At 33.5% G+C, this 13,815-nt stretch overlaps 2 protein-coding genes and 1 pseudogene across 2 annotated transcripts; 2 read left to right on the plus strand and 1 right to left on the minus strand.

Annotated features, from left to right (window-relative positions):
* The first annotated feature begins 1,390 nt into the window (after positions 1-1,390).
* LOC131954941 (ectonucleotide pyrophosphatase/phosphodiesterase family member 5-like) lies at positions 1,391-6,829 on the plus strand. The gene is made up of 8 exons (XM_059318792.1): positions 1,391-1,436; positions 1,550-1,807; positions 2,779-2,928; positions 3,724-4,001; positions 4,490-4,552; positions 5,154-5,241; positions 5,279-5,388; positions 6,521-6,829. Exons 1-8 carry the CDS (start codon positions 1,391-1,393, stop codon positions 6,827-6,829), a joined length of 1,302 nt encoding a protein of 433 aa, XP_059174775.1.
* An 808-nt stretch (positions 6,830-7,637) lies between these two features.
* LOC131954943 (uncharacterized) lies at positions 7,638-13,023 on the minus strand. The gene is made up of 6 exons (XM_059318794.1): positions 12,903-13,023; positions 12,591-12,782; positions 11,542-11,730; positions 9,301-9,432; positions 8,648-8,816; positions 7,638-7,719 (listed from the first exon to the last, which is right to left on the minus strand). The coding sequence occupies exons 1-6, from the start codon at positions 12,946-12,948 to the stop codon at positions 7,668-7,670; spliced, it is 780 nt and encodes a 259-aa protein (XP_059174777.1). The 5' UTR covers positions 12,949-13,023; the 3' UTR covers positions 7,638-7,667.
* Positions 10,119-10,800, plus strand: LOC131954944 (rRNA-processing protein FCF1 homolog; annotated as a pseudogene).
* Positions 13,024-13,815: the final 792 nt, after the last annotated feature.

Below are 13,815 nucleotides of genomic sequence, written 5' to 3' on the forward strand. Positions count from 1 at the left end.
CGAAAGATAAGCGGATAGTTCAACTTGTTGACCTTTTAGCATGCTGTAAATTTGCATGGTTTAAGATAACACGTTGTTAAAACCAAAGTCATTTATTAAACGTATAGCAGGATCAGCGTTTTACAGGCGACTTGTAATGTAAGTAAAACTTTAAATGTTTTAATGATTTCTAACTTAAATGTTTAAATGGGATGCAATTTAGATTTTCTAACTAGGCAATAAATTTATTATCTCGAGCTTTCATTGTTTTAATTTGATGATTTGAGATAAGAATTACTTTAAAACTATAACGCACTATAAAAGGAAAATCTACCATCATCAATGGGGGGGGGGGGAAGAGAGGGTTACTTTAAATTAACGGGTTGGGTGGGGAATGCGGTTTTATGTACTTTGAGTGGGGAAGGCGGGGAGAATGCCGATTCCTGAAAGAAATTAAATACTGTTTTATATCCTACTAGAATTACCTTTTTTGTTTGTTTTTTTGGCTCCAGATCAAATATAAAAGTTGATTTTTCCTCATATTTTTTCTCATCTCGTGTTTATTGGTTGCACCTGTTATGTAACATGTTATATTGGGTATAATGTGATGTGGTTAATGTCATATAACACCTTCTTGCAATAGTTTGTAATTTTTAATATAAATGGATATCAAAAAAGCAAGATGTCTTTACACAAAAATTAACATGTAGCAAATTAACGTTCTTTACATTGATGTAATATAATATAGCACAATAACAGTATTGCTTACATAGTATTTGCTGCCAATGTAATCTTTATTTTTAGTTGTAAGCTAAATTCTTATTTCGAACTTGGCGGTCCTTGAGGCAACCTCGGCTGTAACCTCGGCTAATAAACCGCTATAGCTTCACTAAAAACTTTTGTGAGAGAGACGTCATGCTTAAATTTCTGGGGAAGTGGATGGGTCGCACACTTATTAAATTATACATATTGCCTTCTTGAATTACATATTTTCTTCACAAATTGCAAGTTTAAGTTAGCACGAAGAAGGCAGTGGACCTGCTTCGTAAACTCCCCATCTGCCCCCTGGGCTCGAGAGCATTGTCAATGGATGACTTTTACAAGCATTTTTTTTTTGTTCTTTTAGCTCTGTTGAAGGCCGGTATGTGAGACCGAGAGAGTAAAGTGCGAATTACGATGAGGGGGGGGGGGGGGGGGGGGGGGGTGGCGGGGGTGAATGATTGCTTTCTCTCTGGCTGTCGTCTGGAACATTGCCCCAGCACCAACTCCCCCCCCCCCCCCTCACCCTCACCATTACATCCCTCACTGACATTAACACGCACCATGTAATGGCCGACATTTTCTAACGATAAATCGCACACGATAAATTACATCTGTAAACATTAGCCGCTGGAATGTCATTGTTGTTGTAATGACTGCAAGTTTGGATGATGTTTCAGCTGCGAGAGAGATAGAGGGTAAATTATAGCGCTGGGATATTTTAATAGTTCTTATGTTGAATATTAATTCTTAGCAATCGTAATAACGTTGATTATAATGTATATTAATAATTTCTTTTTTCTTTAAACAGATTTATCAATCAGTATCAGTGGAATAAAGCCTGAAATGTCTTTTATTGTGGCGGTGAGTTTAGCACTAGCTATATTACCGCCAACAGAAGGGAGAACCAAAGTCCTGCTAGTGTCTATGGACGGGTTCCGTCACGATTATTTGAACAAAACAGAGACTCCCAACTTTGACAGCTTGAGGTCTGGTGGTGTTAGCATGGTGTACATGGACAACAGTTTCGTCACAAACACGTTTCCTTGTCACTACACCATGGCTACGGGTAAGTCTGTAGTTGTTTATGTTTCTATTCGTAGCTTGTGAAACATAACCAGTTCTTATCTGGCATTAATTAATTATTAAGGCATAAATAGTACTCAGTAAGGAAAGATTACAGGCTAAATAGTATAGGCTATACACACACACACACACACACATATATATATATATATATATATATATATATATATATATATATATATATATATATATATATATATATATGTTTGTGTGTTTGTGTGTTTTTGTTCAGGTGTGGGTGGCTCTAACTTAATATATGCTAATATAATGCACAAACATCTACACCGAAGCTATACAGTTGTAACTACCTTTTTCCAGTTTAATCACCTTGCCCACTAAGTCACATCACATTTGAAGTGGTTTATGAACTATTTCTTGTTAACTAGTTACCATAATATTAAGACAGATGAAAATTACAGTTGTAGCCTATCCTACATGCTCAGCATTCCGTTGTCCAGATATATGACGAAATTTCCAAAGTTTCTTCCATCTACCTCATAATAATTACTTACTGTATTACTTTTTATTTCCAACTACACTACAACACTTTATTAAATAAATATTATTAGCTGATTTATCCATAATATCTATAAAATCATACTGGACAATGCTGTCTTTGTCACTTCGTAACATTTTTGTTCAAGCTTTACCCCTTCATGCCATATTTGCCAAATGACACACACGTTTATGACAACAGAAGGTAGTTTGTTTTCCTCTGGTTCACGATGTGTGTCATACACCCTTTTCAACAAGTTGCCTATGTGTGCTCATCTCAGGAATGTATAAATAATAACATAAGATACAAGACCTCCAATGAACAGCAGTAACATGCAGCTTAATGCATTTTACGAAAAGAAGAATATAATATCACAATATCAGGCCTTACTTATGTAATACATACATTTTTGACGACGATTTTAATTAAGCAGTAACTGGCACATATAATCGCATCAGGTCTGTTTCCGGAAAGCCATGGTATAATCGGCAACCAGATGTATGACCCTGACCTTCATGCCACATTTAACATGTCCAGTACAGAGCCCTTCTGGTGGGAGGGGGGAGAACCCATCTGGATCACTGCCCGTAAGGCTGGGCTTAAATCAGGTATGTTTCACTTTGTTTATCTTTTTCAGGAATAGTCGCCTCAAATGGGGGATAACCCATCTAAATCACTGATAAAAAGCCTGGATATAAATAGATTTTTTTTTACTAGATTTGTTTCATGTATCTTTCTCTTGGGGGGGGGGGAGGGGAAAAAATATCTAGATTACAAGCAGCATGGCTAGATTAAATCCGATATGATGCATTAGATTAGTATTTAAGATTGAAAATTCGAAGCGCAAAGTCGAACTAAAAAAAATTTCCGATTAGTTTTTTCGAATGTTTAACCGTTCTTATATTGTGAAACATAAAACTCAATTTTAAATATTTCACTCAGACTATTCAAAATTATTTTAATCTAATACAATTTCACTAAGTCTATTTAAAATTATTATGTAATGCTACATAAAAAGCCTTAGTAGATACAGAACCTGTAAAAAATAGTAGCTGTTTTATTTCTAAATTATCCACGTTTTACTCATCGAATAATGTTGAAAGATAAATGTGATATTACTTTATATGTTATATGTTACTTTAAATATGTTACTCTTTGATACCTGATTCTCCATTGGAAAGATCGATTCGAGTTCATCTGATACTGGCATATGAAAGAATAGTTTGATCAGCAATATACTAAGCTGTTGATAAATTCCCGACCATGAGCTAGTTATCCATCAGAGCAGCCCTACTTATTAAATCAGAACTAATATTAATGTGTACAATCTAACTTAAATAATGTTGAAATATTGTTTTTAAAATAAATGAAGTTTATTCCCAAGGAACCTGCCTCATCAACAGGTGTATTTTCCTGGCCTGGAGGTGACGTGGAGATATTTAATTTGAGACCCACTGAATGGAGACCTTTTAGCGACTCAACCACTTTTGAGAACCGCGTTTCAACCGTCGTCTCCTGGATGTCAGAAAAAGACTTTGATCTTGGACTTTTGCATTTTCCGGAACCCGATCTAGCTGGACATTATTTCGGACCGGACAGCGAGGAAATTATTTCGGCCATCCAAAAGATGGACACACTATTAGGATTACTGATAGATGAATTAAATAAAGCTGGGCTTAAGGTAATTCTTTTAAGTTGTACTAAATTACAAAGATCTCAAATTAAATTGGAAGAATTATAATTGAAATATCAACTTAATTATCCCGCCAGAATTTTAAAAACAATATTTTAAAATAATGGTTCTATCTGGTAACTGTTTGTTTGAAGGGACAGTGTGTCAACACTTTGTGCTATCAATTTCATTCCTGAAGTTAGTCAGGTTTAACATTAAAGCTGCTAGAAATCAGATATAGACCAACTTGAGGTTTTCGTGTGCACTACTATCCGTGACATTTCTTCTTCTTCTTAATCCCGTTCCTGCCCAAGACACATGGGGCAGATGAACTCTAGATGATTCATTGACCTCGGCATATGAAGGGATAGTGTGGCCAGCGCAATGCCCAGCTGTCTTTGTTTCCCTAACGATGTGACATTTACTTATTGAATATTATAATTATCAGAAAGCTCTGTATAAAGCAATGGAATTATAAAAACTAACATACATTTTAGGACAAGATTGATCTAATTGTAACGAGCGACCATGGCATGACAAAAGTGGACCTTTTTAATCAGGTACTAATGATGTTGCAGTTGAATTTCCAAAAACGTTAAGCCTATTTTCTTATGTACGTCAAAATAGTACGTATAATTGGTACCATAAAATTACGTCACGGGGTTTGAACCAGGATTGATAACCTTTAGTAGTCACCTGAAGAAAAGAAAATGTCCGTTATCTCCAGGGCCGGCGCTACCTATAAGGCAAACTGGGCGGTCGCCTAGGGCGCTATCCGTGGAGGGCGCCAAAATGGGTTGGAAAACCAAATCGAAATTTTGAGGAGGGGGGTGCAAATCGAAAGTTTGAGGGGTGGGGTGGGTGCAAATAGAAAGTTTATCCCCGGGCGCCGGGAAGGGTCGCTACGCCTCTGATAATACGGGGGCACGAAAAATTGCGGGGGGGCGCATTAAATAAAGTTTGGCTAGGGTGCTGAATAACCTGGCGCCGACACTGGTTATCTCAAAAACAAGAAGAAAAAATCGGACAAAAACCTTCGTATCTAGGGGCTGTGTAAAAGAGTGATAGAAAAACTTAGATTTAGTATGAGCAAATGTTTGAACCGGTATTAACCGTATCACAAATATACAATTCAATATTTAACTTAAAACTTTATTATAGGTTATTGACCTGAGCCAGTATGTAAACGAAACACTTCTACAACGTGTTGCGGACGAAGAGGCCGTGGCTAACTTGCTCCCCCAACCTGGCAAAGACGCTGAACTTGTAGCAGCCTGGCATTCAGCACTTGCAGGTCATGTTGAAAGAGGACATCCCTGAGCGCTACCACATCAAGAACAACAGGCGAGTTATGCCAGTGGTTGCCATAGCTGAGGAAGGCTGGACCATCACTAATGTAGGTTTCGGTTACATAGTTGCAGTGGCGTAGCGAGGTCGGGTGTCACCCGGTGCGGCACTTAATGGTGTCACCCCCCCCCCAGAGGCGTTGCGACCCTTCCCGGGGACAAACTTTCAAGTTTTCGATTTGCACCCCCACCCCCTCAAACTTTCTATTTGCACCCCCCCTCAAGTTTTCGATTTGCACCCCCCTCCCTCAAGTTTTTCTCTGTATATTTTGCTATTTTTGCCTTGGTGTCACCCCCTAAATGGTGTCACTCGGTGCGGTCCGCACCCCCCGCCCTTCCCTCGCTACGCCCCTGCATAGTTGTAACCTTCCAGGGTATTTCAAATTATTATTCAGAAATCTTGATGTCTACAACGCGTTTTGTAAGAAACATGAACGAATGAGGTTTTGTCTTTGTCTAGAACAGGGGTCTCCAAACTTTTCAGTCCGAGAGCCGCATTAACTATCAAATTTCAGTTAGGGGGCCAGTTTCTTCCAGGCATGTCTTTGATTTTTGTCTGGGCAAATTTCCTCAGCCATCCCCAACAAACGTTTTTCCGTGGACAAAATGATCTCCGCGGGCTGTAGTTTGGAGACCCCTGAGAATAACTGATGAAAAATGTTTTGGCGAGAAATTAAAACCATTTGGTTTTAGTATTGTGTTCTTCTACGACCACCGTTCAATAGTATTTAATTTAGTATATAAATAACAGATGACGACCTCTTCTTCTTGTTCTTAAATCTAGTGTTGGAAGGTATTCTTGCTAGTTATGCACTATATGAGCCATTGAATCCAGTCTCAGCTTGCTTATTCTTTTGGATTTCCTTCTTTAGTCTTTGTCGAGCCAAGAATAAACAACAAGGCAGTGGTTGTCTGATTTTGGAGTTATCTCATTTAGGAATGACTGGAATCGAACTCGCGATTTTTAATTTTGGAGTCGTGTTTGACTTTTATTCCTATATAGATTTCTAGGATTGATTTTTTTTTTATCTTTTTTTTCTTTATAGTGGTTATGCATTTTATTCCTCGATGGTTTTTGTAGTTATGTTTTTTTTTCGTTTAATACACAAAAACTATTCTAGTTTTTAATTGCATTTGGGTTTCGACTTTGGTCATTGACCATACGTATTCCTCCACTTTCAGAACCTAACACTACTTCAACAATCACCAATGAAAGGCTCCCACGGGTACGACAATGGTATCCTGAACATGAAGCCAATATTCCTGGCCAACGGGCCATCTTTTAAATCTGGGGCCATCGTGCCACCGATACAGTCGGTTGATCTCTACACGCTGGTATGTCACATCCTGAAGATCAAACCCATGCCAAACAATGGCAGTCTAGAACGAATTCTACCCCTTTTGAGGAATTCTTCTAGCATGATGAACTGGAATATTGTCACTGTTTTATTGGGAACATTTGTACTTCTTGTATTTTCAAAAATCGTGTAAAGATCTACTTTTCGCAAGCGTCCCTTCAGGGGTCTGGCATAATTAAGTAAGTGCGTTCTCAAAAGAAAACCCCCTAGCCAACAGGAAAAAATAAGTGAAAGAAACCCATTTATGTTGTGTAAATAGTATTCAGCGATATGGGGATTTCCCAGACTATAAATTAGCAGTTAAAATGGTGTACACATGTATCTATATAGAGATTTACCGTCATAAAGGATTATGTTTATTTTTTTCTCTATTAAATTAAACGTAAAAACCATCACCGTAGTTCTCTCATTATCTCTGGATTAATAACATGGCTTCAATGTAAAAACTGTATAATATTATGGAAATCTCATGTAAAGAATACAATCATACAAATATAGGCCTACATAAATTTTAGAACTTGTTCTCACTACATCAATTAATACATTTAAATGAGATATTTTCTTTATCGTGTACAGAGTAGTCCTATAGAGGAGAGTATTTTAATTGTTCAAGAAATAAGAAACAGTTACGGTTTATAAACAAGACGCATCAAAACAATTAACAATGTTTGTTTATTAAATATTCACGTACACAATTTGCATTAATACGCTGAACTAAAATATATTTCTCTGCATATTTATATAATTTTAGAATTTAAAAAATTTAGTAAAAGATTATATAGAATTCCATGCATGTTGTTTCTCAAAGACACACTTTGACTAAAACTAATAGTGTTTCCTATAATAAAACTCTTTAAACTTTTGATAAATTTGCGGCATTGCAATCCATCACGTTACTTTTTTATGTGATTTATAAGGTATTAAAAAAGTTCAATTGTTTTGTTACGTATAATACTTGAATTTGTATGTATTTATTCATCAATGTATGTAGACTGACCTATATTTTTATTTTTAAGACAGTATCTGAAAAACAATAAATTAATAACAGTCATTAATAGATGGTTATACATATTTGTGAAAGAATAAGGGAATTTTTATTCCTATGCATATACGTTTTATGCACTTCTTTGTTTTCGAATGTTCTATATACTTCTTTGTAATGTTTGTGTTTGTTTTATATAAATATTTGACTTAGATATGTACGTCTTTTATAATGCTTTGTCATATATATAAGTACATTTTTCTAAATCTTTGTCTTAGGTATTTAAGTTTTCAATACTTCTTTTTCTTTGATAGTTTTACTTCCGTTTTTCTGTATGATATGTACATTTTATAAAAAAAAATTGTCTTTGATACGTTCGTTTTATACCATTTTTTGTTTTAGGTAGGCATATATACGTATTGTATACTTCTTTGTCTCGTTTTATATGTTATTGCTACTATGTATATATGTTTTATGTAATTCTTTATCTTTGATGGTTAAATATAAATATTTTTCTTCTATGTCTAAGTGTTGTGCATTTCTTTATCTTATACATTTTATTATGGGACGGAGTGGTCCAGCGGTAGGGTGCTGGACTGCCAACACATAAGTATCGAGTTCGAATCCGGGATCAAGTCAGTGGACCGTCCCTGAGTCCACCCAACCCTGTAGGTACCTAACTCACGTTAGAGAGAGTAAAAAGGCCACTGGGCATAGTGCTGACCACACTATAGCCTCATATGCCTAGGTCACAGAAACAAGTGAACTCTTCTTCACTTGCCCCATAGACTGTCAGGTTTGAAAGGGAAACTTGAATACATTGTGTTATGTTTTTTTTTGTCTTTGGATTGTAAATTTCGTATACTATTTTGTGTTTGTTAATTTTTTTTTAAATAAAATTCTTCTCAGGGTTAAAATGTGTACAATTATTTGTCTTTAGTATAGATAATGTACATAATATAATTTTACCTGTCTGTATAACACGATAGAAAGACAGTTATTATGACAGCAAGAACCAGAACAGAGATTATGATAACTTCTCCCAGATTTAAAGAGTGCATTCTCTGTCTCTGTGGAGTTGGAGAGGGATCGTCGTGATACCCATCGCCCGTGTGGTTTGTTGAAAAATGTGGAATAGCTATATGAAATAAACAATAATAAATGTATCTAAAATACACACTAAGACATAGTAATACAGACAGACCTAATATATATATATGTATATATATATATATATATATATATATATATATATATATATATATATATATATATATATATAGGTATGTTAGGTTAGGTTAGGTTAGGTTAGGTTAGGTTAGGTTAGGTTAGGTTAGGTTAGGTTAGGTTAGGTTAGGTTAGGTTAGGTTAGGTTAGGTTAGGTTAGGTTAGGTTAGGTTAGGTTAGGTTAGGTTAGGTTAGGTTAGGTTAGGTTAGGTTAGGTTAGGTTAGGTTAGGTTAGGTTAGGTTAGGTTAGGTTAGGTTAGGTTAGGTTAGGTTAGGTTAGGTTAGGTTAGGTTAGGTTAGGTTAGGTTAGGTTAGGTTAGGTTAGGTTAGGCTAGGCTAGGCTAGGTTAGGCTAGGCTAGGCTAGGCTAGGCTAGGCTAGGTTAGGTTTTCTTACAGTCCATACAGAAATCCCCTGTTCTCTCCTGAACACATTTTTTGCAAACACCGTTGAACCGACAATCCTGGTCGTAGCATGTTATGCTACAAATTAGATCACAGTCTACACCGTATCTCCTTTTCATACAATCTGAAAAGTTTAGAATTTAGTTATCTTTGGCGTTGGAATTAATTTGAACAACACAGTAATACATTTACTATTTTTTAAAGTCTCTTAATAATAATAATTTTGCTCAAATTGCATGTTGCTGTGTTTTTTTCATATGTATTATCAGTAAATTATTTGCTTATTTCATATAAAACTTGAATTCTGTTCACAATATATGATTGACTGTTCCTTATTTGTGTTTGTGTTGTTCTTTTTCATTTGATACATTTTCAGCTACTAATAATAAAGTCATGTTGCAGAACTTCCAGACACGTTTGTTTGTAATGACAATTTAATAATATATCAGTTTTAATCAACAAGATTTTTTTAAAATCATTAATATAACGACTACATTATTAAATAAATACAAGGGAGATAACACGTTTTTTTTTTAAATCACAAGGGAATAATTTATAACCAGGGTTAAAGCTATGAACTATTTATTATTTACGGTTGGTTTATACGGGCTTAAATAAGGGCCAGTTGATTGTCGTTTACAGATCGTGAGCTGTGATACGTTATAATAGGAAATATTTTTAGGTGTAGGTTGTGTGGATTTCATTATAAATGAAGTACTAGAAAGTAGAAAAAAAAAATTAAAAAGTCACACATTAGTCTCTCTTTTGTGCTAGTATTCTTAGATAATTTCGAAGTCTGTAGGATTGAAGGAACAAAACATTAGACTAGATCAAGAAAATCACACTTAGATCTATCCCGTCATGGCTAAAGACAAAAGAACTAAAACATTTGCTCAAGTTAAAAGATTACTTAGCCTGAAAGATGCACGATTGAAGGCAAAAGATCGTATAAAGAAAAAAGAAAAAGAAGGCAAACCCAGAAAATATTTCTATTCGATATTTGCCATAGTCATCCTCTTCAATGTATCTTAACTACAACACACAACTTAGGCCTCCCTTCCACATTATCCTGGATACAAATTTCATTAATTTCTCTATTAAGAATAAATTGGATATAATCACCAGCATGATGGATTGCCTTTATGCTAAATGCATACCTTACATTACTGATTGTGTTATGGCAGAGTTAGAAAAGCTTGGCAGAAAGTATAGAATTGCCCTCAAGATTGCTAAAGATTCCAGATTTCATCGGTTAACATGCATACATAAAGATACATATGCTGATGACTGCTTTGTAAAAAGAGTTACTGAAATTAAATGCTACATTGTTGCCACCAATGATAAAGATTTGAAGAAGAGAATCAGAAAAATACCTGGTGTACCAATCATGTATATAACTCAACACAGATTTTCTATTGAGAGGTTACCTGATGTTTATGGTGCTCCAAAGATGTAAAACCAGTGGAAGTTTATAAATAAATGTACATAGTTTGTAAAATAAAAAATAAAAAAAAATCTCTGTTACGTGTTGGATGTAACCGTTTCATATTTTCTTTTACAAAATCATTTTCTCTGTGACAGTGGTATTATGTTCTGAATTTAATGCTATGCTGGCTCGCTAGCCCAACACAGAAACTATGAATAGAAACATGCGGGTAGCGAGCAAAAGTTTATGACCTGTTGCAGCTACTAGTAACTTCGATTTACGATACTTTCTTTTAAGTGATACCTATAGTATTATATACACATTTTAAGTATTTTATAAATTTCTCAGAATTTAAAAATATATGTAGAAAACTAATACAAATTTCCTTTTTAATCAATGCAACCAACTCATATTGCAAAATAATGTAGTTTTTTTTTTTTTTTTTTCTAGTTTTTTTTATTTTTTAAAATTGTTTTATGTTTGAAATAGTAACTGTGAACTATGTTGAAAAAATACCTTTTCAAACATTTGGTTCAATAAAGAGTTCATGTATAAGGGTATTCTGGTTTAATATCTATACTCAGATGCCTTTACTTTCTCTAACGTGAATCAGGTACTCATCATTTCAATCAAGAAGTTGCACATATTTTATGCCAGGTTCAGAAGTTTTTGGTTAGTAGTTTAGTTCTCTTTTACACTACCACGCCTTTTCATTTAATATACGTATTCAGTTATCAAAAAATAATCCCTTAGGTATTAAAAAAATACTTAGTTAGAATAACTGGATTCTTTTAAAATAAACATTACCTCCAAATGCTTGAATTTCTAATAAAAATAGGTCTGTTGCTGAATTTAAAACAATTTTGGAAATATATCCATTGTAATCAATGTTGATTGTGTGTAGAGGGGAGAAACTATCAATAACTTTAGTAAATATTATTACATTTTCAAAGTTGTAAAATTCAACTTGAAATGTATTCAACTCTGTGCAATTTTCTGAAAAAACATAATTCATTTGTAATTAAAAGCTAGCAAAAACATATAAATAATATCAAATGTAAATTGCTATTTTATATACCTTGATGGAATAAACAAAAACGTGTTAATTTGTTATTAATTCTTAATTTGTAATTTTTAAAAAAAGATGTAGCTTTAGCTGTTTTGTTTAATTTTAAATGTACGTTTCAACCAGGACATAAATAAGGATTTCAATAAGCAATCTGTTCACTGTCAAGAATATTAGAAAACAATATCATGATTATTTAGCATTATAACAAAAAATATTTTTAATTTTTTTTTTAAAGTTTTTTTTTTTAAATTGCTGATTTACTTTGATAAATATTTAAAAAAAAGGATAGATTTTGATAGATATTGTCCACGAGATAATTTGTCAGTGAGATCGTTTGTCCTAAGTCAATTTGTCCGTGAGATATTTTGTCTGGGATATTTTGTTTGAGATCAATTGTCCTGAGATCATTTGTCATGGAACTACATGATATGTATATATATATATATATATATATATATATATATATATATATATATATATATATATATATATATATATATATATATATATATATACGTATATGTATATATATATATATATATATATATATATATATATATATATATATATATATATATATATATATATATATATATATATATATATATATATATATATGTGTGTGTGTGTGTATTTATTTATTTATATATATATATATATAAATGTTTGGAAACGGAACTGTTTCTAATTCCGTTAATGGATTTAAACCTATAGTTAATCATAAAGTTAATGTGTCGGCCTATTTGGTCGGTTATGTAATATATCTAATAATAATCTAATTTCTTACCACAGGTATATAACAATAATTGTTTCATAATTCTTGGCCAAAGAAATGTAAATTGCATGGTGGTTTGTTGTTCAATATAGAAAGAGTTATAGTCATTTATATTTCCATCCAATGCTAATTTATATTCATCAGTCGTTAATTGCTTGCCTTTTGAGAACAAACTTACTCTTGATTCTTTCAAAACGTTTCGCCCTGTGTATACATTAACAATTGCTTATTTTAATAATAGTTTATTGTTAAACGCAAGTGCGTAATATTTATTCTACACTTTATGAATCGGTCAGTAAATTGTATATTAAAAAATATACTTACCACCGTTTACTCTAACTCGACAAATTGGTGCAAATTTACTCAGCATAATTCTGAACTCTATAATAAATTCGTTGGTACGACATTCGATTACAAATTTGATTTCACTACTCCAGTATGTTTTAGGATGTAGACATTTTTGTTCGGCTCCGCTCAATGTAGTGTAATAAAACGTAGCTTCAAGGGCAGGTACTGAAATAGAACAAATGATGGTTCCTTGCAGAAAAAAAACAAACTGTGCTATATGTCTTATAAAACCCTGAACGTTTAAAAAAAAGGCAATTATTTCATAACTAAACCATAGGACTTTTTTTGTTACAAAACAGAACAAAAAATTATTTCAACCAGAGGCGTAGCGAGGGCGGGGCGGTGAGTGCGGGCTGAACCGGGTGATAACATTTAGGGGGTGACACCAAAGCAAAAAATTGCAAAATGTTCAGAAGAAAAATGCCCTCTAGCCAGTTCAATTAATAATCAATTAAAGTTAAATAGTCTTTTAAGTACAAATCGATATTTGTACAAATTATAGCAAGGGAATGGATGTAACACAATGACGTAAACGTGCCAACTATAGAGAAAACAATGCTTCATCTAACTATAATATTACCATACTATAAATATCGTTACTAATACTTCTGCAGTGATTAAAGCTAATAAGCATCCATACATGTATATATATATATATATATATATATATATATATATATATATATATATATATATATATATATATATATATATACATATACTTTGTTTCTTGGGGGGAGATGACACCATGAAGTGGTCACCGGGTGACACTCGATTGAGCGACGCCACTGCTGTCTACCATCCCATGATCGCATCTTAAAGACAGCACAACACAATACTTTACAACATAGCACAATTCAACATAGTAATCTAATACAACACACCTAAC

This window comes from Physella acuta, unplaced genomic scaffold (genome assembly GCF_028476545.2).
Source record: "Physella acuta isolate Inbredline_101_S28 unplaced genomic scaffold, ASM2847654v3 ptg001042l, whole genome shotgun sequence".
NCBI classification, from domain to species: domain Eukaryota; kingdom Metazoa; phylum Mollusca; class Gastropoda; family Physidae; genus Physella; species Physella acuta.